Source organism: Podarcis tiliguerta (assembly GCF_965153285.1).
Source record: "Podarcis tiliguerta genome assembly, chromosome: 4".
NCBI classification, from domain to species: Eukaryota; Metazoa; Chordata; class Lepidosauria; order Squamata; family Lacertidae; genus Podarcis; species Podarcis tiliguerta.
The window spans coordinates 62,006,075-62,031,110 of record NC_139537.1 but is presented as its reverse complement, the minus strand read 5'-3'; the positions used below and the strand labels follow the sequence as shown (position 1 = coordinate 62,031,110).

The window sequence follows — 25,036 nt, the reverse complement described above, 5'->3', positions numbered from 1 at the left end:
TCTAAAACTAGGCATATTTTATTTATCTTTGTGATCCATATTAATCAGCAAGTATGAATTGGTTATATACAAATTCTATATATAGTTCTTTGATCAAAATACATTCCTTCCTTTGCAGAATAATACTTTTGTAGATCTAGTGGGTAAATAGAAGGCTCACAGGTTCTGCAGTTTCGCTGAATTGCTTTTATAGTTTTCAGTTGTTTTTAAATTCTCGACTATATAGTCACTATTTCAGTATCTCAGAATTACAATGTGCCTTTTAAAATATTGGATTTTAAACAATATGAGTTTATACTATTTATGTTCCTGAGAAATACATGTAGTGATGTTTTGGTCAGCCGAGCTGGTTTCTAATTATTAAAATTTTGGCATCTCAAATCACTTAGAATATCGATGGCATTGTAGTCTCCCCTGTGACCCCCCCCCCCAATTTTAAAGTTCACTATTTAAATCTGTATGCACTTTTCACAGGATGTGCTTTGATTCAATACTACCCTGGATTTGCCATTTTCAAGGGATTGTGTTTAGTGTTTATAATGGAGTGCCTATGGATTCTACTTATAAAATGGACACTTTCTCTGGTTATCTTCATATTTAACCTTACACCTGAGATCAGTGAATATGAAATTGTTCCCACCTTAAATAGCGCCACTGACATATAGTTCATTTCAGTTTTGCCATGTGGATTGGGATTTCCCCCCCATGTCACTACAATATTTTTGCAGTGCTATGAAGACACCTCTCAATCCACATTGTGAACCATTGCATACAAATGAGTTGCACCTAGAGACACCTGCCGCATCAAATAAAAGGAGTTTACATGTATTTTCTTCTGATAGAAACACTTGGTATTCCAGTGGCATGTGTTAGTGGTATTACACAAATGCTGTTAGAGAGATGTTAGATGGGTGAGACGTTTATATTGGATGGCAGTAGTTTGCAAGAACTTTACAATTTTTTTCCCATGATGTCTTTTTCTTAGGGTATGTACATTAAATCAACATATGATGGTCTTCATGTAATTACTGGAACAACAGAAAATGTAAGTATTGTTATCAAATTTGCTGCAGTCTGGAACATATTTTTAATCTAAATTTTGGATTATGATTCCCCTTTTGCTTGCGTACGTGTGTATTAACTGCAAAGGATCAAGAGCATGTTTGGGGAAGGAAGGGGTGCACGTGGGAGAAGAGCTTGAAACAGCTTGGGCTAGAGTTGTGAGAAAGTTAGCTTCAGTAATGCATATAAACTGGACTTTGTTCAAGGGAGGAAAAAGTGTATCACCGTCATACCTTGTCGTGAATTAAAGGAAATGTGTCTTAATTTGCATAGGATTGTGTGCTGTAGTTTGCTGTGGTGCAGTAAACACATTTCCTATCTAATAATGTTTTTGGGTTTTTTATTGGAAATCAAATAATATTAAAAGCTGATAAGTTAATATCTCATCTAAGCAGCACACACACTCCTTCATGTCTTTTTTGTTTATAAAAATAGATGTAATGTCACCAGACTTGAACTCATTGTACCAACTAATGAGAGTTTGAGAAAGGATAGTCTCTCTTGCAGACATTCACCTCTAGCCATTTTCAGACTTATGCTTATTCATTTGTGTTGTATGAGAGGTATTCTCTAGGTTCCTCTAAAAGACAGAAGCCACCTTCTTATGAAGGAAACTCAAACTGCTGAAAATATCTGAAAATAGAATTTCCAATGACATTCTTAAATCAACCATAGAATTCTTCTTCCCATACTCCACCAGAAGTGGAGTTAAACTTCAAGTCACCAATAGTAGTGTTTGTACATTGTTTACTATACAGTGGTACCTCATGTTAAGAACTTAATTAGTTATGGAGGTCCGTTTTTAACCTGAAACTGTTCTTAACCTGAAGCACCACTTTAGCTAATGGGGCCTCCCGCTGCTGCCGCACCGCTGCTGTGCAATTTCTGTTCTCACCCTGAAGCAAAGTTCTTAACCCCAGGTACTATTTCTGGGTTAGAGGAGTCTGTAACCTGAAGTGTCTATAACCCGAGGTACCACTGTAGTTGGAAAGCTCCTGCCACTACAGTTTCCCACAGGAAAACACATGAGGGTTTCCAACAGGTGTTCTACTGTGGGTTAGAGGCACAGCCCACCACCGAAATGCTGCAACGCTTTGCATTCCTGGTACTTAATGTGCATGTCAGTAAACTAGTAACACACTCCATCCTGTGTCAGTTTGGCATGCATGCTCCCACAATTGCCTTGCTTCTCTATAGTAAAAACTTCATTGAAACTGCCTTGATTGAAGCTTCTGTTGGGATGAAAGTCACATCACAGTGACTAACAAGATCCTCTGATCAGTCCCTTTATCTAATCAACATGACTAATCACAATGATAGGTCTGAGTTCTTGCAAATTTAGTTGAGGCTATAAGTGAGTTACTAATGTGCGTGGAGCAGAACAATATGAACAATTACAGCCTTCCTAGTTCTGCTGAAGAAGTTTCCATTGTCAAACTGAATAATAATAATATGGTTAAACTGAATAATCTCCCATATGTGAAAACATAATTTATTTGAACTGTGACCGCTATCAATATAATAGTAATACTTTCCATGTATTGCTCTCAACATCATTTGTCACTTAATAAAACATCTGCACAGATATTGATAATACATTTTTAGAACGAGTCCATAGATTGATGCTGTTGGTGTTATTTAATATTTAGTGCTCTCAGAGCAAAATAATTGAAAAAAATCCATAATATATAGTACTACTTGCCTTGTTTTATAAATATTAAAAGCATTTATTCCATAAGGGCTAAGTTATATTTGGAGGAAATGTAAAGTGGTTTCTAGTTTGCCTTAATAGATATCATTACACTGCAGTCTAATTAAATTCAATGTGATTATTCCGCTTAGAGCTTCTTCAAGAGCAGCCCCACATTCACCCCATTGCAGTAGTTTAAGTAGGAGATTGCTTGAGCATGGACAACTGGGACCAGGCTATTCTAGTCCAGGAACAACTGTAGATGGCAGTTTATCCTAAAATGGGCATAATTCTCCTGGCCACAGAAGCCACTTGAGACCCCAGTTCCAAGCTGGGATTCACGTGCCAAACCACTTGCACCATGAGGCTTTCCTCCCTTTCCCTTTCCGTTATTGGCTCCAGGATGGTGGTGGTGAGGAGAACCCTCAGAACGATCTGCAGGGGCAGGGAAGGGAATTGTTCTATCTGGTAATCTGATATACTTGAACAGATGGAACATTTGTAATATTGTGACATTGAATTCTACTCCATTAGTACTTCCAGTACTCAAAATTTCTTTCTGAGGGAGAGCGCAATCCCTCCCAGACCCAATGATGTACCTAATTCCCAGACACAGGAACCACCTACCATAGCACCTCCTTCTTAACAATATTCAACCTCAGTTTACTGGCCCCCATCCAGCTCTTCACTGCTTTCAGACACTGATCCAACACCTTCACAGCCTGTCCTGATTCAGATGGAAAAATAGAACTGCTTGTCATCAGCATACAAATGGTACTTTGCCTACATCCCTGCATGACAGCTCCCAGTGGTGGGTGAATAAAAATCTAAAAAACAACACATCCATAAAAATAGGTGAAGCAGATCCTACCTCATGGCCAAGAAGGGAGAATTAGAGATTCGACAGTAGTTTTCTAAAATCCCTGGATCCAAGGAGGGCTTTTTTAAGAGATGCCTTTCCAAAGCCCTTTCCAGGAAGTGGGGATAACTCCCTTCTATAAAGACGGAACCACTCCCTGCATCAGTCAAGTCAGTCCGCTCCTACCATATTTTATTAGCCTTGATGGGCAAGGATTGAGATGGCATATAGTCACCCTCACTTTCAGGCTCCTATGTCATCAGGCTGCAACAACAGAAACTGATCACACAAACTGAAACTAAACCATGATCCTGGGATCTCCAATGGGACTAGAATAAGCGTGACTACAGTGTGCTGTATTGGCAAAATAATAGCCAGTGTATGTTACTAGATTTTAAGATCAGTTGTAATATTGTGAAGCATTCAAACAACTTGAATCTAGTGGTGGTAATCTCACTAGAGGGTTTGAGCGTTGCAAACGACATAGATCATAACAGTGTCCCCCCTTACATTTAGTTTTTGCTGTGTGTGGCACGTGCCATTTTAGAAGATATATCCCACTTCTTTCTCGCGCAGGTTGTAATGCCTCTTCTTTGTTGCTTTACTTGCATGCATAATTTGAAAATAAAAAGTGTCTTGTTTGTTCAGAACTACTGGTTTTACTCAGTGCAGATTGAGTAAAGCTTGTACAAATAATGGACTAAGTTTTCTCTAACTGTGTGATATCCCGACCATTTTTAGAAGTAAGAACCCTACTGCATGCTTTAGTCCCGTTCATTTCAATTCACCATGGGAATGCTTCATTTTCTCTGGATTTTGATCTGAATCCTTCCGAGTCAGTCCATCCTGAGTTTAAGCTGCATTGATTTAAAATGTTTAAATTTTGCCCAATTGCTATACACAGTGTTTTGTATTATCACCGCATTTTTAGAAATCTTCCAACTTCCAGAGGACAGAAGTAGGAATTGATATAAATGCCTTCTGATCATAGTACTTAAATTGAACTCCTGGTGTTCTGGGTTTTCTGTGGTGAAGAGAAATGAGTGTCTGTGTTTACTTGCACTGGAAAATGATTTATTAAACTTCAGAGAAAATATATATTATGTGATTATCTTAAAAACTATTGCAGTTAGGTGAGAATTTGGGACATTTTGGGTATTCCATGGATCACCACTCTTTGTGCCCTTGCACACAGAGCACCTTTGTCCAGTGGCACAGCAGACCTGGAGCAGCAAGGGAGGAGTCAACCTCTCATGGCACCCTTGAAAGATCCCATGGTTCTCATGAGGGGCTGATCCACTGAGTGCTTAAAAGCCTCAACTGCACAGCAGTCAGGATCATTATCTTGTAGAAGAGTTTTGTTTTTAAGTCACTGAATGTTCTACCTGAGTGGTTTTCAGACTTACCACATTCAGGGAACCATTTCTGTGTTAATTTATGAGCTCAAGGATCTTTGTAAAATTCCTGTCATTTTGAATGATTCGGGATGCATGTTCTAGGGAACACTTTCAGTGCTCATGGGTGCCCTCTATATCGGTCCTGAATTAAGAGTGCACCAGGACTTTCAACACCCATAAACACACACCATGCAGTCTAAGGAAAGATCAGTAATGGCAGAGAAGCTGTTTTGGGGGCATTTTGTCAGAATAGTTGAACACTATTCACAAAACCCTTCTAGAGATTTTGTGAGTACTCAGTGGACACACAAAACTCAGTGTGTTTGTATTTCCTCTCCTTGTCTTGCAGCCCCCCTCAAGGAAAACGAGGGGGGTTGTATCTGTTAGCAATAGGGAGTACTGCCCCCCCCCATCCATTCATCTTGAGGAAAAAGCTACATGAAGCGTGCCTCTCTGGCTTGAAGTAAGGCTGCATGTCTCATTTATAACTGGGAAATGGAGGCTTGTAGTCCAACCCATGATTCCTCAGTGAGGAATAACACTGTGTTATTTGATCCAGATTATGTCCTTTTCTAGACATTTAAGGCTCACTGAGGAAGTCTGGTGTTGTCCCATCACAAGTTCAAGTTCAAAACACCCAGCACACTCAAAGGGCCTTAGAGCCCTTTGTTATTACTATACTATGTAGTATAGTATACTATACTATACTATACTATACTATACTATACTATACTATACTATACTACTAGTATAGTATACTATACTATACTATGTTATTACCATAGTAGCTCACTGAGCTGCTGTCTGTGCAAATAACTAGTTCCAGTTGAAGCCTTATATATGTTGCCAGGACTGTAGCATTGAAAAAGAGAAATATTTTACTTCCTGGAAAATACAAATACAGTATAGCGAGCTAACACAGAGTGCATAGCTTAATAATCTTGCTTTTGCGAAAGGAGAGATGATAGCCAGTAAGGATTGTATTCTTTATCATCTCTTTTATTTTAAATTCAGTCACCTGCAGATCGATGTAAGAAAATCCATGCTGGAGATGAAGTGATCCAAGTTAACCACCAAACTGTGGTAGGTATGATTGAATTCTGTATCACTTGAAGATGACGGTGTATCAGCAACACATGTTAAAATGTGTTGTTTTACTGGTTTTAGTAGCTTTTGCATGAGAGATTTAAAAAAGACTGTAATTTTTGTGTATTCTAAAAAATAAGTAGTGTGGAAGTGAAATGTGTGTAAGACTACCAGTTTCTCATAATATTTACTAATAGCAAATTTAGGTGGTTGAATGCCTATTGGTTTGGAAACAAAGCAGAACCACAAAAAATAAGGCAGTGGTTTCTCCATACTTAATGGTCTGCATAGATACACAGAAGTGTAAATTAAAGGCTAGGGTTGTAAATAGCCCTCTCAAGGATCTGTGAGCTGCATGAACATACAGAATGGTGAAATCTCAGCCGAGTGAGTAAAGTGGGAAGAAGAGGGAATTAGTCTAATCCTTATCCTAGATTAGGGGTGGGATGGATGCATCCCATAAAAAACTGTAAAATGCTCACGTTTGTGGCTGAGAGCCATCCCATCTCTTACTGCATTGCTCAGTGGGTTGCCCATTTGCTTTTCTCACCCCTTGAAACTCCATGAGGCCTGAGCAAGACTACAGGTCTCCTATTTCAGCTGGCTGGAATGCTAAACAAGAAACCTGTGTATCAAACAGGTATCTCTCTGGAGTTAACACAGGTTAAACCATTTCCTCTCTCTTTTGGTCATTTACACATTGCTTTAGTATAGCATGAGTTCAATACATTTACTCACATTTAATATTCTATAATTTAGAATATTTTATTCTGAAGTGCCTTATTTATTTATATTCACATAATTTTAAACTGCACTTTCATATGAAAATATCACAAGGCAGTATAAGAACTGAAAAGACAGTGTTACACTAAAAACAATTAAAACATCAAACACATTAGTAAGAGCTTAGGTTGAAAGTATGTCTGAAGAGAGTTTTTAGAAGACATCTAAAAACAAGGTATGGCTCCTGCTAAGCCTCTATTGACAAGGAGGTCCAAAGGGCATAGTCTGCCACATAAAAAGCTCGGCACTTGTTAAAGGCCAGCCCAACCTAAGGGGCATGGAGGTTTACCAAATGTGCCCCATCGGGACACAACAGTGATCAAGACAGATCATAATTACAGTAAAACTGTACAGGGAAAGTAATATTTATAGGAATTGCTATCCTTAAGAGTAATTCTGAAGCATCATAGGATGAGACTACTATAGGACAGCTTTCATAGCTGCACAGGCTGGGCAATTTTTGTTGGGTTCATGGTTGGGAATGGAAGGATTAAGCACTCTTCCCATGCACTGTGGTCCCCTTCCTGCCTGTTAACCCCCCCCCCCCATGTGTCACATGTAGTTTTTTCCTGTAGGGATTTCTTTATACAGTCTAAATGGTGCAAAAACCTAGATTAGGAAGGGTATGGGATAGATTCTGGGATTGTCACTCATTGCACCCCAATTGGCAATATGAGAAAGACTGTGCTGCTATTTGGGATGGAGGGCACCTCTCTGGATGAGAAGTAGAGTAGCAGATGGACATTAGTTGTGGGGGGAAATTTCCCTGATTGCTTCTATATGACCTGTTTATTGAGCATTCTATTCTGATTTGTTTGTGGGAAGGTTTAAAACATCACATCAAGCAATTGTTACTCCATACTTTCCAGTTTATTTAACCATTGCTTTGCTTACTGCAAAAAGTCTAACTTGCGGGGCTGGGGGATAGGTTTGCCATAAAGTGATTGAATCCCATCTGCACAATAGCAACTGTCTTGAAGTGCCCTCTTTATGAGAAGCTGTTAGTAGGAGGATTCCTCCAGAAGGTGAGAAAGGCAAGCGAAATATATTTTAAGTGGTCTTTGAACTTTTCTCTGGCCATTTCTATGTCCAGTCTGCTGAGTCAAGTTGAGATTCAGCTCTATGGGAAATTGCACTGGTAGGATATACATGCCACAGCAGTATGATAAATTCTGTCTTAACAAGTTGGAGACGAATATTTTAATTATTTACAAAGAGAATTGGGCAAGATTATTTAGATAACATTGCAGGAATGTAAGGTACTTGTCTTTAACATCTAATGTAAAGAACATTGGATTGGCTATGAATGCTGTGACCTTAACTATAGTTATCTATTAAGGGATGTAAAATCCAAATAGGTAAACTTGTGAAGCTAATGTGGCATAGTTTTTCTTACCATTCTGCAAGGTTGATGTTCAGTGGTTTGCAGAACATATCAAAACTGAGGAAAACAACACCAAAAATCAGTTATGTCTGGCAAAGGAGTATAGTCAGGACACACAACAAAGGAGTCACAGCTGCACTTTTTGAAGGACAAAGCCTATTAGCTCACAGGACTAGAGAAGCAGGCTGGAAAAAAGAGGTGCATGTTTGGGCCCCACCAACACCAAACTCAACTTTTGCATGCCTGGTATTAACTTTCATGTTAGATGCAAAGGTGGAGAAGCTTACAGGTCTAAACCCCACACCCACACTACACATTCCCTAAAGCAGCTTCCAGGTACCCAACTCGGACTAAAGGGATTGCCTGACTAGTCCTAGCTCTGTGGAGCAGCATATGTGTCAAATGTAGGATGTGTTCTATGAAGAACATAGGAAGCCCTTAGGCTGTTGGCCCAAGTAGTACAATAGCTCTCCAGGGTTTCTTGCAAGGTTCTCTCTCCCAACCCTACCTGGAGATGCCAAGGACCTCCGAGTTATGGCCCACTAGAAAAGCTGGGAGAAAGTCTCCCACATTGCGCACTTGAAAGCATATGCAGTCCCCAAGGACCAAACTAGATGTATATTAAATGCCTATTTGCACTTAACATGTACAACCATTTCCTTCCCTGATGTGGTCTGACAAGTTATTGCTCCTTTGAAGCTGTTATTTACATCTGGAGAAAGCCCTCTATTGGGTATTGCTTCAGAGTTGATTTAGTAAGCAGCAGCTGCCTCAGGGCTATGCTCATTTGTGTTCTTTATAGTATTGGGAGAGGGGAATGTCTTTAAGACTGTTGGGAGGACTGCAACAAGACCCAAGAGTGATAGTAATGGTTGGTAGCTGCAACATGTAGTCTGTAGAGGTTGGTGAGCATCAGTGAGAGAGAGCTGCCACCTGTGCACTCATCTGTGTTCCTCCTTGAACTACTTTCTGTTTTGGGGAGGTTGGGAGAGACTCATCACTAAAAATATAATTATTCATACGCTGTAGGGAGCAGTAGTATAAAGCTTTGCTCAGCGCCTGCTTGTTCTGCTCCATGTGGCCAGGCTGTTCTCCTGAAATGCAAAAGGGTACATTAGGTTTTGAGTAGCCATACAATTATTGAAGAGGAGTGCCTGGCATTTATCAATGTTTGAAGGCTGATAACCTCTAGCCAATCCCCTTTCTGAAGAATTCATGTTTTTGGTGTCCTGTGTGGAAACATTGCTGCTAGCTGATGAGTCAGGAAGCATTGATTATGCCACACAATTTAACTAAATTATTGTTGAGAATATTGCAGACATGGGGAGATATATGTTGCAGTCACATTTAGAGAAATACTTTCTCTCTTCCCACCACCTTTGCTTATCTATGTGGGATGTATTCTTGCATCCCCAGCTGGCGTAATAGAGCAGAAGTTCCTGCTGTGGAAGGGAGATGATCCTGCAGCAGAGTACTTGTAAGGGGTCTGAGATAAGTGGCATTAATAGTGTGTTCTTCCTCTATTTGTTCTGAAACCAGGCTGTTTGTATAAAGTGTAGTATTTTATTATAGTGCCAATCACCAAAGTTCCCTCCAAGGATCTATAACATGAGGCTAGATGTGATACCAAGTGTCTGGTCATCTGAGGTGTGGAATCTGTTTTTAAGGATTTATATTCTGTTGTGGATTTGCTGCGATTGAGTGCAGAGTTGGTTGCAATTCTATACACTATTGTGATGGTGTGGACAAAGTAGAAGGAAGTGATGGGGCAATGTATTTTGGCTCTGCCTTGCTCACAGTAGAAGTTTTGCTTTGCTTCTTTTGACTTGCGCCACCTCTGTCACTAACATAACATTATGCCAACATATAAGGGCAGGAGCAGGTCTGAGTGATTTTAAGATTCAGACTTAGAATACTTCTCCGTCCACCTGCCTTGTATATAGCCCATTTCCAGCCCCCAAGCCAGTACAATTGAAGCAGTACTGGGGAGAAACTGCTGTAGCACCGAGTCCCTGCAGTAGTATTAACTTGAAGATCCATTGGCCATGAGGCCAATAGGCCCCTAAGTCAATGCTCTTGTTTATAATGGCAGTGAGATTATTCTTACAATAAATCCTTTCTGTTTTTCTGCCAAGGGAATGATATCAGTTTAGATACAAATGCTAAGGATTAATTCCAATGTCAATTTTGCACTACAAATAGTTTGATACTTTGTATAGCTGTACTCTAGGTTTTCGGAATTGCACACAATTGCAAACTGTGCATCAGTTTGTATATGCTGAATGTGGCGTAATGAGAGCGTAAGCTTTCAGTTGGAAGTTTCCAGTTTAGTCTTCAGCTCTGTTATTAACTCACTTGGTATTCCTAAGTGAGCCTCTATCTCAGCTATCCTTATCTGTTACATCGGGAAAATACTAATGGCTCACTGGATTACTGACAATGTATGTGAACCCCTTGTGTAGCCCTTAGGAAAAGTGCTGTGTAAAAGCCTTATCATTAGTTCTGAATATTGGTTCTGCCTAAAAAATATGGATGCATCAAGGAATTAGCTAGTTGATTCTTGTTAGCATGCAAGAGGTCATAGTAGATATTTGAATTTTTCTTGCAGTTCCAGATATGCAGTTGGAAGATTTTATTCACTTGAATTAGTTAAAGTTCTGCCTAACTATAAAATAATTCCCATGTAATACTTAGCTAAGATATATTCTGTCAATTGTGTATAATTTAGTTTAATGCAGTAATAGTATGCAACAATACAAAAATTAGTTTTTCTGCTTATTACTATGAATTAATGATGGTGTGGCAGTGCAAACTACCTCCAAGTATACAAATTAATATTAGAAAATTTATGAATCTCGCATTGATTATGCTGTAACAATGTTATAGCTAATTCAGACTTCAGTTTACTATGAAACAATGCAATCTGCAGCAACAACAGTTGAAGAAACAGTCTCAAAATATTTGCTGAACTCAGTGGACTTTGGGCTACAATCCGTATTTGCTGGAACATTTCCTGCCTGCCCTTATTTAATTAAATAAAACTGCATACCTTGCATGTTGGATTGTTCGATGATCACCCTTTCGTTCAACCAAGTAAAACAACTGAAGGTGAGATCCAACTAAGTCATTCTTAGAGTAGACCGATGAAAAGCAAAGGACTTAAGATACTTAACACTTATTACAGTGGATTGCTTAGTCTGAGGATGACTAATGTTGGATATCAGGATATCCTGAATTTGGATAGGGAACTCCAGGCCTTGGGACTGAATGTGGTCCTCCAGGCCTCTTTTCTGATACCAGAAGGTGCCATGAGCTGTAGGTCATATTTCTAATTAAAATATGTTGTTTTAAAAAATAAAGAAGTTTCTAGAGGAAAAACATGGTAGCACGAACTGTTGCAGAATACATTCTGATAGGTTCATAAGGAGTTGCTGTTCCTTCAAGGAGTTCAGAACTAGGATACACAGAGTTATCCATTTTTTGTAACTTTAGAGTCCCTTTCCACTTTTGTTTTCACTCTTCCCCAGCAACTTGTCTGTACTGATACAAAATACTTTGTTTCCTAGTCCCACTAAAATGGCTATTTTTGTAGTCCAATTACTCCCCAATTACTCAAAGGGAATTTCCATGGAACAAACGAGGCCTAGTTGTAGATGTAAGCCTAGTCTTGTAAAGGAATAAACCATGACAGCTCTAGATATGAATCACAGTTCAGAAAAAGCACCATTCTGCATTTGGTAAGTAGAGCAGAGTCATCCATTCTTTTGTGCCAAGTTCAAGCAGAAGTGCACCGGTGTGTGAGGGTGATTTGAGGGGGCGGGGAGCAGTGGTTGCACATGTGATACCAGGATGTTGGGAGTATCTGTGGGTGGAACTGAATGTGGCAGCTGTGAGGCTACACGGCTCCTCCTCCGCCTCTTCCTGTTGCTGCCACTGGTGGAAGGTTGCTTAAACCCTCCTTCCTGTCCCTGGCAGGAGGAGGAGAAGGAGCTGGCCACTGGAGCATTGCCACACTCTGCTCTGTGCTTCGCCTCTGTGGTTTTTTTGGACATGGGAGGCAGGCCCCAATCCCCAAAATATTCAGGGGCTTAGCCCCAGGAGCTGGGGGGGGGGGGACTAAGTTCAAGTAACCTTAGTTTATAGACACCTGTTACTGTAGCACATATATATATATACATACTGTGTGTGTGTGTGTGTGTGTGTGTGTGTGTGTGTGTCAGTGTTCTTTCATAACATCTTAGTAAACAGTTTGATTCTCTCAGTGCAGGTGGTAGTGGCACAAGGGAAAGAACAGTATAAAATAATTAATGCCGAACAGATGGGTGACCCAGTCATCCTTGCATCATTATCATTATTATGAAATTTACATTCTGTCTCAGAGGTCCACTTAGTTATTATAGTGAATGTAATTCTCCACTAGCTCAGCAGCTCAGGGCAGTCTGTAATGACTTGTACTAAAGCAGAAAGGTGGATATGTTGGTCTGTAAGAAAAACAAACAAAAATACACAGTTGACAACGCAGTTGGTTAGTAGGGCTAACCAAAACGTCACAAAATTGAGGCGAGCTTTCAAGCTCTCCAGCACTCTTCTTCAGGCAAAATGCTACACAAAGTGCAGGGTGTTAGCAGGAGGAAAAATAAAATCAAAATGTCCAAAATTTAGGATGAATGTTGTAGCTTGTTTTGCCTAGGTACCAGGGAGTAACTATAGATTACAATGTATCAAAACAAAACAACTAGTTCTACATCTCCATTGATGCTTTCTTTTTAGTGCTTTTCAAACAGCAGTCGTATAAACCACTTTTGAAACTAGGGGGTTTTCAGAGTAGTTTGTGATGAAGCATTGTATTATGCCACCCTCAGAAAGATAACATACCTCCTGAATAAGCACAAGCCATTTTGAGGAATTAAATACTGGCTATATTTCAAAAGCCTACTTCAGTCCCATAAGCCTAGTCAATCCTAGAAGAGGTGTGCCTCTCCCCTCCCCAATTTCTTCTTTGAACAGTTAAGCCCACTTTGTATCACAAAGAGTTTTTGAATTTATATTCTATTTAAAAATAAGTTACAATCCCTTGTGGTGGAAAGGAAAAACCCCACAGGTTTTATGTATATTTGGGCTAATTTTGAGGTTCTGTGAATCTGGCCCATTATTGTCTGGGCTATGACCAGAACATTTATTTATTTATTTATATTTATAAAAAATTATTTATTTTATAAAAATTGCTGCTCTCCATTTCCCCTTTCACTAGGCCCTCAAACAGAACATCTGATCCCTAAGTGATTAAAGTTAACCCTGTTTAAAAAATTTACAAGTGATCTGAAGGCTGTGATCCTAAGCATAATCATCTGAAAGTGAAAGCTATTGATAGGATTTCCAAGTAAAGAAGTTTAGGATGTTAAGTGTATAAATACAGGGGACTTTGTAAAAGGAAAACAATTATATGATTATTAAAATAGCTATGATACTTTCAGAATTAAGTTATTGATCAGTTTAAAGTTATGATTCATATATAAGGCTCTTCCGACTCCAAGCATTTTTCACAATCATGCCTAAGAGGAGGACTTGGAATCTGTGACTCTCTTCACCCTAAACTTCTGTGTCTCTGTCATTCCAGGCTCTGCCTCTTATCAACTGTAACGTGAGTAATGCATCCTGAGTCAGAGGTAACACCCACCTACTACTTGACAGAGTCAAACATTTGGGTCAGTAAAGCTTCCAGCTTAAAAGGACCTTTTTGCTATTAGAGTATATTCACAAAATTGCATTTTAATGTTGTAAATTAAGTAAGTTTTGAGTACTTTTAATTTTTAAAATCAGGTGCTTTTTTATGAAACCTTTAAAGCGAGAGCCTTACTCATATGAAGTCTTCAAGAAATACACACTTCAGGGCTTTATGATTAACACACACTCCTGTTACTTCAGTTCACATAATTTAGCAGCACTTTTACAAATAAATAAATAAAAATTCATATTAATTATACTGTGTTTAAAAGCTCTGCATCCATTCTTAAAAGTATCGCTTTTGAGCATTATTCAGTTACATTAAATATACCATAATACAAAGATTGGCTGCAATCTTATATAAACTTACTGAGGAGTAGTCTCATTCAACTCAATGAGGCTTACTTCTGAGTCAGCACATATATGGTTACATTGTTGTTATTTGTTTGGCTCCATATTTTAACAACTACAGGGATATCTAAAGAGTTACGTTTTGCATTGCACATTAAAATTTTAATTTTAGAAACAGCATAAATACAATGTAGGGCGTTCTTATAGTGGATAATGTATTGACTTCATTTTTTATTTACATAAATGTGGACAGGGTAAGCAGTGATTTAAACATTATATGTCTCTTTTAATTAACTACCAAAATTTTATGCAGTATACTCCGCTGTCTATCATAATCAGAATAGAGAACATTGTATTTTGGCTAAGAATGTGCTTATAACTAAGACTAAATGAAGGAGTTTGTCAGAAACAAATCTTTCACTGAAGAAAAACTAGGAAATCCTATCAGCAATTCCATGTTCATTTCTAGACAATTTATTATTAGATATTTCTGATGACACACCTTTTGCTATCTAATATATGCTCAGTCTGTCTTTTCAGAAATAGTCATTTAATTTATTAATCTTCTGTGATAATTTTTATAAAAAGTACTATGTAAAAAACAAATCAGCCATCTTTGGTCAAAAGGTCTGCTACATGTCTGCCACTGCCATTGTTACATTAATACTGTAAAAGGGAAATTTAAATAGCACAGTTCATTGGGAAAAGACTAAGTTCATGTTTGTGTGTATGTGTGTATAGATTAAGATTCTTGCACACCTTTAATCTGTTGTGGGCTAAAGATTGGGCAGGCAATGAAGAGGTACAGGGTCAAGGTTAGGAGTAGAGAAACAAGAAGCCCTAGATGGAAAGCTCTGTAAAATATCTGGAATGCTGGGGTATTATACAAATTCTGAATGCTTATGTAGAAAAACCTCTCTATCAGCAAGTTTTAAAAGAAGATTTAAATACCCACAAGATACTATGATTTGAGAGAAGCCTTGATTTCTTGGCAACGTTTCAAGATTTGGACAATAAGTCAGGTTTTTAAAGAGGCAGACCCCCTAACTGCTATATGGCTCCTTTTCCATCTTCGACTTGCTCAGTAACATACACTATGTAAATGGGAGCCAAGGAACCATCTTTAAATGCTGGAAGAAGCTGTCAGTGGTCAACTGCAAAAATAGGGTCTAGTTTCCGGTCTTCATATTTTTAACTGAGCCCATGCATGGATCCTGCAAGATGGTGATTTTACTGCTACTTTATCTGAAGTGGATTCCGTAACCTCTAGCTCAGATTTAGCATACTTCTGAGCAAGGGCATAATTTTTAAATGCCTCATTGGCAAGAGTGTTTCCTTGCCCCCCTGCAGAAAGAATAAATTGAGATTAAATAGAAGAAATGTGGGCTGACATTTTGATGCTGAAGATATCATATGGACAATTCCAAAAACACATACATGCATCAGAAACATCAATCATGCAGTAATCACCCATGTGGAATCACCCTTTGACTGACATGCAGATCAGCAAATGAAATTAGGTAGTTTTTCATGGAAAGACTATAGGTCAATTAGAGAACCCATATTTGCAATCCAAAGTTTCAACGTTCAATCTCTGGGAATATCAGTTAAAGGACATTGCCGGGGCTTGGACTAGATGACCCTCGGAAACCCTTCCAATTCTACAATTCTTTTTTTCTATTACCTTCCTGCCACTCCCCCCCCCCCCCCATAGTAAGCAGCAGGAAATCCACTGCTGGGAGGTGAGGCATGTGTTGCTATCTCCTCAATGACTGTTCCTTCAAATGAGGAGTGGAATTTTTATAATTGGATTGGATACAAACCTGTTATTGTATGAATGGAACGGCTCCTTCCGTTTTCACAGGGAATGAGGATCCAGTGAATTCCACCACTTCCTTCTGCAGCTCTGAGCTTCACTTTGCACACTGTTCTGGGCTGAAGAGAGGAGGCAAAAATCACTACGCACTGTCAGTAAAGTTGTGCTGAGCACAAGTCATAATGTAACCCAGCAAAATGTTTAAGCCAATTCAGTCCACTATGGACTTTAAAGAACAAAAGGTTAAAATAGATAGCCTTTAATTAACAGACTCTGGCAGATTTAGCATACTGATTGAGGCCTGCATGCATGGGTGTTCCTTGCTCTATGTCATATTAATAACGCTTTCTAAACAATAAGCACTTAAGCATCTAGGAGGTATAGGAGGTAACTGAAAAATAGATAACCCTTATTTAGATAATTCCTGTTTACAGCCTTATAGTATATGGGCAGGATTCATATAAGAAAGTTAATTTCCCCTGAAACATTAGCATCATGTAGATGCTGAGCCAAAGGATGAAAAGAAAGGCGGGGGGAGCTTGGAAAAACATGAGGGAAAAGGCTTAACTTTTTGTTTCTGTTGTAAAGGAAGCAGTTTGTATAGTTATGCTGTATAATTTCTTTGTAAAATGTTGTAGTAGAAATCAGAAAGGTATGAGCAAAGACTAAGAAGAGAGCCTAAGCAAAGAAATGTGCTTCAAATAAAATGAGAAATCACTGTGAGGTCATAAGAGCGCATCATTCGTAGTAGAGAATAGGAAGCCTGTTTATCAGCTAGACACTATTCAAAGTGCAATGTAGTAGTATCTTGATGTATTTATTGACTTAAATATTACAGTATTTGGCATCAGGCATATTAACAAGCCAACCTGTTTACGTGCTGTTCTGTCACTTTCTTCAAAGAGTACCCACACTAAAGATAGCACAGAGTATAGTGATTTGGTACAACCATCCTTGAGATTGCATGTAAACAACCCTATTTCAGCGAATGTGTATATACTCCAGATGATGGTTACACATTGCACTATCTTGTACTTACTGCAGCTGCAGTTGCAAAAATAAGGTTGAAAGCATGTTGGTTGTGGGTTTGAGTCCCACTTTGGGCAAAAGATTCCTGCTTTACAGGGGGTTGGACTAAATGACCCTCTGGGTCTCTTCCAACTCAATGATTCCAAGTTAGTAAAGCCTATTGAAATCTCTGAAGCCGAGAGAGAAGAAGGTGAGAAGGATTCCCTGTGATCAGGGACAGGGTTCTAGACCCTAGTACTTCTTTGCTGGGATCGGCCTGAGGGTTATCTTCTCTCATGGGCAACCTTCTGGAGGCCTCATGCCTGTAGCAGGGAGGCAAGAGACAAAAGGGGATGGAGCAGCAGTATAGCAAGCTACATTTCAAGTACTGTACACAGAAGTGAGAGGTTTGCGCGCGCGCACACACACACACACACACACACACACACACTATTCAGGCAAAAGTACTTGAGAAAGATGCAGAGCAGGTCTCATGATGGGTGTGGCCTGGCGGCTAAACCAAAGCTCTAGGAGGAACACATTCAGTCTCCTCATCTGCAGTTCTTCATCCCTGCCCTACATGAAGCAGAATACTTTATGCAAAAGAAGGAAATAGTAACCAATTTGTATAATTTAAATAATGTGGCATAATTCCTTCTGGACCCCAAATTTGGTTCATATTGTTGCAGAATATGTGATGGTTTTATTTTTCAGACAGAATGCATGCAGTCTGCTTAGTCCCCTGCATAATTCTGTGAATATAGTTAATATAATAGTTCTCATTAAATTATGAATGAAGAATAATGCAAATTAGTGCCAGACTATAAGAAATATTTGTTGAATATCAGTAAGAAAAATGTTGAAGGATTGTCTGAGATGGAGATGCAGTTTCATGTCAGGATATAGTTTTCAATTCATTCTTACAATATACTGTTTAGGTTAGGTTCCTAGTACTTTTACCATTATATATCTGCAATAAATTTATTGCAGCTAAATAATTTTATATAAAATTCACTTTTGATTGGATGCATTTTTACATTGTGTTGGAATGGAAACATTCAGTAATCAGCATTTGTCCATCTTGCTTATATGAATTGTTCAAAGGTATTTGGAGTTTAAGGGACAAGCTTCCCTTGTTGTTGCTATGTCATTTGCTAAATAATAACAAAATTGTTCTGTGTACAAGTACACAAGCGCACATTCCAGTCACCACGGGGACCCTACAGAATGTGGTGTCCTTGTGATGAATGATCCTTGCCATGGCCATAATAATTGCTGTATTGATTTCTGCCATCACATTGAATTTCCATGCCTCTGCTTTCATTTTTCTGGTCACTGACTGTGGGTGTCTAGAAGTTATTTCATCTTCATTGTGGTAGACACACAAATGGGTTGGAGAAGGGAGGAACATTCACTGACTGGTCTGCTACACATTCAAAGTTTCTCCCATTTTGGAGAACAAGTTAGATAAGCTATCAGTATTTATTTCAAATTCTCACATTGTTCTCAATATATGAGCATTGCTTACCTATTGTGACTGAGAGGATTAGTTCTCAGAGGATAAGGAAGTGAAATAGATGCCTTTTATATACTGCAGTCTATTATTCATTTAACATAATGGTTTAGGAGACATCAACAGCAGCATCTCATTCCCCTAGGCTGATGTCTTTGGATAAAAGCAACAGCTAACAGTTAAGTTGCTCTGTACATATGATAGTACCAACTGTTTAAACCTATTTGTTCATTTTCTAAAGCTAAGGATTTGGTTGCATTAATTAGGAAACGCCTTCCTAAATGTTTTGTGTCTGTTCTCTGTGCACCAATTTTATCACTGAACCAGAAGTGTAGGACACTTGCCCTTGAAAAATCAAGTATCTTCACCAGAGCTGGAATGTAATTAGACTAACATAGCAAATTTAGTCACTCTGCCACTGGTGTGGAAGGATTGCTATACCTGGTAGATGGTAGGTGACAGATGGGAACTAGCAGAATAGAAGCATCTTAGGATATATGTACTGAAGGGGTCAGAAGAACATCCAGTGCCAGAACTATTAGCTGCTTCAGGTGATAATATAGGCCAGTTAAAAACATTAGTTCTGTCATATGTGCCTAATATGCCATCATGAAGGTAGTGCCATGACTTCTGTAACTGCATTTCCACACTTCAGTGCTATATATCCGACACACATCTTGATCTTGAATAATTGACATTTATGTTTGTAGTTACTAATGCTCATTGAAATTTTTGGAGCCATTTAGAATTGCACTGCTAAAGCATGAAGCATTTATAGTATACTTTGGTTTTATGATGCACTCAAGACCAGACTGTGGGGTGTTTTTGTTGTCTTACGACTCGTCCATACTTGCACTTGTCCTGTGCGTAGAAAGCACAGGTCTGAGAGATCTTCTGATCAGTGCATAGGCACTGGTCTATGAGTTTTCCCCTTACTCCCCTCCTTTCCCAGAGAAAAAACGCTCTTTAGCTCTTTAGAACAAATGGCAATCCACAGAAAACCCAACTGCCGTTTGCCCCAACTGAGTGCTAAAGAGCAGTATTCCCCAGGGGAAGAAGAGGAAGTCTGGATAAGCCCTTAATTTTTGATCAGTCTGAAAGAACAATTTTTTTTAAAATTAATTTTATAATGGCACAACACATGAAGTATGGGGGAGGGGGATAGTAGCATGCTTGATTGTAGAAAATAATAAAGTATGAAATATGTAGCTAAAATAATGCTAGTATTTTTTAAACTGTAGGGCAGTGTCCTTTAAAGTCCTTTAAATGCATAAGATTATTTTATGTTTTGATCTTCCAGTGCTCAACTGTAACTAGTTTCAAACAAATTATTAAAGGATCACATAAAAATTAAAAGAAGCGCCCAAACAAGCTTAGCAGCAGCAGCAATGTACAGTATTCATTATTTAGGCTTAAATGGCACATAACCTACTTTATTGCATCCTGATAATACTGATATTTAGATGGCATGGTTCAGTGATGTAAACTGTGACATTTTAAAAACATTAATCTTCTAAAACTTTGTTGATTTTACTAATCTTATTAAAAAGGGAAGATTACACTGTGAATATTGTACCTCAATTTTATTGTAATAATTTTGCTGGTTACCAGGTGGGGTGGCAGTTGAAAAATTTGGTGAATGCACTACGAGAGGATCCGAGTGGTGTTATCTTAACTTTGAAAAAGCGACCTCAGAGCATGCTTACCTCAGCACCAGCTTTACTGAAAAATATGAGATGGAAGCCCCTTGCTCTGCAGGTAATGATGCTTAATCATAAATCATACACCATCATTTTAGCTATAGATTATCTCAATGCTGCTTTATTGTGCCTCATCTCAGCAGCATATGTGGATTTAGTCTTGTATGCTTTGACAATGGTTTTTGACATGATCTTTGCACATTTATTCTCTAGAGTTCAGTTCACATTAAATCCCAAGCTTGCAAAAATTAGACAATCTTGTATTCCTCAGTTGCATATATCTGCTCTATTTCACAAAACTTTAGATCTGTTTTCCACCCTATATAATGTTTATAGGTTACTATGCAACATTAAACAGGAAACAGTTTGTTACAGTATGAGGTCCTGATTCAATAATTAAAAAAATTGAATAGACTGTGATTTAACCACATTGTTAAATCCCACATTCTCCATCTCTAGACTCCCACCCCACCAGTTCACGTGTATATAAGCAAGAGACACACCTACAGAGTAGATGAAGAAAGTCCTGATTCGTTGTTGCTGGGAAAGAAACAGTGGATAGTTTCCATGCCACGAGCCTCACGGTCTTCCTTCCTCTACCCATAATTAGACATCAGGTTCTATAGACACAGAGCAACGAAGGGGGTAGGGGTGAGGAGTGTGTGGCAAAAGAACCTGAGTTGGAACTCAGTAAAGAGCAGCCAAAGTAAGAAGCTTTTCAGGGTCCTTTGGGCAGTGCAGCTAGGTGGATGTCAGTGTAACTCTCACAGATGTGAAAATGTAATTTCCTGCCTTGGTTAGGTTTCTTTTACTTTCCAGGCAAGTAAATAACAATTAGTATTCTTCACATATTGGTTTCAGCCCCAGACAGGCTTGTACCTCCCTTTGTCTATTCTGCTGACAAAGAGAGGGAAAGGTGGGTACACTTAATGAATGCCATCTCTGTGAATGTTACTGAATGCCCTGCCTGCCTGCCTCTACTGCTGTGCTCTGGTTTGTTAAGGAAGACTGGAATCATGTAATAGAATAGGAATGATGGCAATAAAGGAAAGTAAAAATATATAAAGGAAAGGAAATAAAGGAAAGGGAAATGAAAATAATTCTTCATACCAAACCATAAACTGTCATAGATTGCTGTTTGGTTGCCTGCTAAACATATTGTCAGTATATCATAGGAGTGGCTTAGAACACAAAATATGATTAGAATTTGACAAACAGTGCCTTAAGCCCATCTATATGCAGCTATATTTAACATACGTACAGGTCACATCCCTGCATAATTTTGCTCAGGTAAATAGTTCCAAAGGGTAATATGCAACGTTAGTCATACTCAAGACTAGATCCATTGAAATCCATAGATTTAAGTATATTGGGTTATATCCAATGCTAGTCCTACTCAGAGTAGACACATAATGTTGGTCCATTAATTTCAGTTGGTCTGCTTTCAGTACACCTTAGTTGAATACTATAGTATTTTGCTGACCTGCTTTCTAACTGATTCTTTTTTCTTATTTTAAGTTAAACCCTAACTCTGTATTTTTGTTTCATTGTAAAATATTTGTTATGATAAACTGGACTTCTATACAATTTAATTAACAATTGAAGATATAAAGGCTTGTTGCTTTTTCTAAACTAAAATATTGATCTTTTGATTAATATGTCACTTAAAATATGTATACTCAAAACCCTTTCCTTTCCAAATGACACTAAGGAACACTGTTTTCCTTCTTGGGTACATTCCAGAACAGTTACATTGTTCCTGTTTAAAACAAAAAGCAAGATGTGGAAGAACTCTAAAGTAGCCTTTAAAATGTTTTTATAAATGTATATTTATTAATACAGATATAGGCATAAAGCTAAAACTCTAGAATTCATTTTGCAGGTTGGGGGTGGGATCACAGTCTCAATAATTGTAAAACATAAATCTTACATGACTAACAAAAGTCTGTTTGCTGATCATGATAGTTCAAAATTTGATAGATCTAAGATGTTATTCTAATCTGAAAATGCAACTTCAATTGGCGTTCCTATTTTATAGCTTTGTAAAATATTTGTTCTCATTTTTATGTTCTGATCTGAACTTTTACCCAAAAGAGGTTCTTTACTTTCAGTGAGCTCCTATATGTACAAGTTAGAACATTAGTAAAGAAAACTGATGGGAAATTAACAAAACCCTCTGTAAACATGGAATTTTTAACTGTATAATATACATCAGTAGCTTTTAGTCTTAATTTTCATGAAAGGTTAGCAACTTGCCTTCTTAAGACTGATACACTTTTATTTCTGTAAATATGCCCTTGCATATTTATGCTTACACCTTCTACCTTTGCATTAATGTAATGTGTAATATTATAGCATGATTTATTAAATATGTTCCTTATGTAAAAAGTATGCTTATTTTGCAAGATACGGTTTGCATAATGAAAAGTTGAATATGCGTTACACTTCTGAAACACATAGGACAAATGCTTGTTCCAAATGATCTGGTAAACATTCCTACACTTTCAGATAAGCATAACTTTATACTAACAGGGGTGCCATTTCCATAGTCATTTTGCAGCCATCTTGGTAAATGGGCTGCATTTGAATAGTTGAGAGATATTATCACAAGTTCACAGAATGGGTCTGCTTCCCCATTTGTAAAACATGAGTATGTTTCTATGACCAGTAGCAACTTTTAAAATACCACCAAGAGGGAGATGATGTTCTTAGCAGTTTGCATTGCAAATCCTCATGCTCTGGACATTAGATAAGGCAGCTTTTTTGGGGGGGGGAATGGGGGTGCGGGGAGAAGAGAGACACCAGGCTAAAGCAGATACAGAGGACATGTCTCGAAATACCAAAGCCCCCCTTTCCCATGCGCCAGCCTGATAATCATTTAAAATTAGTAATGGTTTTAAAGTTCTTTTACCAGTACCAGACAATTTGATTATAAGCAGAATTTACTTGAACATGTCATTCCCAAACTTTGGAATGTGGGGATTCCCACAAGAACACAAAGTTATTTTGCATTGTTTTCAGTGCATTCTAAGGGATAGTGAAATGGTGCTTAATTTATCAAGTTAAGATAATATAGGTAATATAGTACATGAATTATATAAAAAACTGTGACTCACCTAGTGATTCGCTCTTCTTTTATAGCATCCTGCTTTTAAACACTTTTAATGAGTGAAGTAAATAATTTTTACTGTTTATTCCACCCAACAGTCATTTATACGGAATGTGGAAATTCAGTCTTGGGATTTATTATTCAGAATATGGCTGTGATCCTTTTCAGAAGGTAAATCCCATTGAACATAGTGGGACTTCCTTCTGAGTAGACGTACATAACATAGCACCATAACTGTGACTAGTCTTTGATTTCATTGCAGCATGCTATTAGTGGTTAGACACAGAAAGTACTATGGTCTCAAAGCAATCCTAAACATAATTAATTGGAATTTGTTTTTTTAAAATCAGTGGGACTTGCAAGTAAATATAGTTATATTTGGACTGTAAATTAGTAGCCAAATATTTTTTCTGGAACAATCCAGAGTATTATCATTATATTACTGTTCCTTAGTGTTTTGCTGATGCACGTTCTTAAATTGTCTTTCAAGTTTAAAATATTCATTGCAATCCTAATATGTTTTACAAAATTTACAAACTGAAATTTCAGGATTTATACATGATTTTTAGATTTCCCCCCTATGTTCCTTAGAGGGATCATCATTTGACCATACCCTTTGTATTGTTTTGGTAATCATAACTTCTATATAGTTTTTATTTAACAGAGCATTGAAATAAGCATATTATTTTTCTCAAAGCTACTGGCTTAAAATTATCTGAGTTGTTGTTTTTTTTGAAAATATGTTTCTTTCATTTCCAAGTTTTAAATATACATTTTTATCACCCTCTTTTTGTGATATTTGTTTCATTTCCCAATCTTGTTATTTCCCTTTTTGGAAGGAGTGGGGATGGAATGATGTTCTCTTTTGGGAGTTTCCAATAATGTAAATGATGTCACACAAAGCTAAGTACTAGTAAACTTTAATCAAAGATGGGTTTGCTGCTGGGGAACCTACTATTCTGCCTTCTGGAAAATACTCCTTTTAAAAAGTGCTTTGGACTAATTTAGTAATCTATATAATGCTGTTTCAACAGATAATGAAGCCTGGAAAAAAATATAAGATCCCTGAATATTAATTCTCTGTATAAGGTTTCCATGTATGTAAGTGAACATTGGTGTAGTTCTAAATAGACAAATATATTTTTCAATGTTTATCCATAATTATCCCTTTGATTCTAACCTATAATTTGTCCATATAGTCATACAACATTTCATGTTTAGAAGTTTTAAAATTATTCTGTGACTGTCATGTTTGGCTGAGGTTCTGCTGTTAATTCAATATGAGTAATCTGATACTTTAAATGATTTTTGCTAAATGAAACGTTTCTCTGCTGTGCTGTTTCCCTTGAAGAAATACAATCTTTATCACTAAAGGGTCACACATTCTGTATATTTTTTGTTGTTACTCCCATTTGATTTTTGCTAGTTAATAATTTTTTTTTAAGCACAGAAACTTTCTTGTCTGACGGACAGGACAGTCCTATGATCTCACTGTTCCTCATAGCCACTGCACTAGGGCTATTACCAGGGCTAAAGTTGTGCTCAATTAGCACA

The 25,036-nt window shown here is 37.9% G+C and overlaps 1 protein-coding gene across 10 annotated transcripts in view; it reads left to right on the top strand.

The window, feature by feature from the left end:
- CNKSR2 (connector enhancer of kinase suppressor of Ras 2) overlaps positions 1 to 25,036 on the top strand; it is a 262,387-nt gene that overhangs the window by 141,545 nt on the left and 95,806 nt on the right. For 8 of the 10 annotated variants that reach the window (XM_083439388.1, XM_083439384.1, XM_083439387.1 and 5 more), the window contains 3 exons: positions 986 to 1,045; positions 6,023 to 6,091; positions 20,285 to 20,431. In XM_083439388.1, coding sequence (XP_083295514.1) covers positions 986 to 1,045; positions 6,023 to 6,091; positions 20,285 to 20,431 — 276 coding nt within the window. The remainder of the gene's footprint in view (positions 1 to 985; positions 1,046 to 6,022; positions 6,092 to 20,284; positions 20,432 to 25,036) is intronic. The other 2 variants (XM_083439391.1, XM_083439390.1) reach the window with 1 other exon arrangement.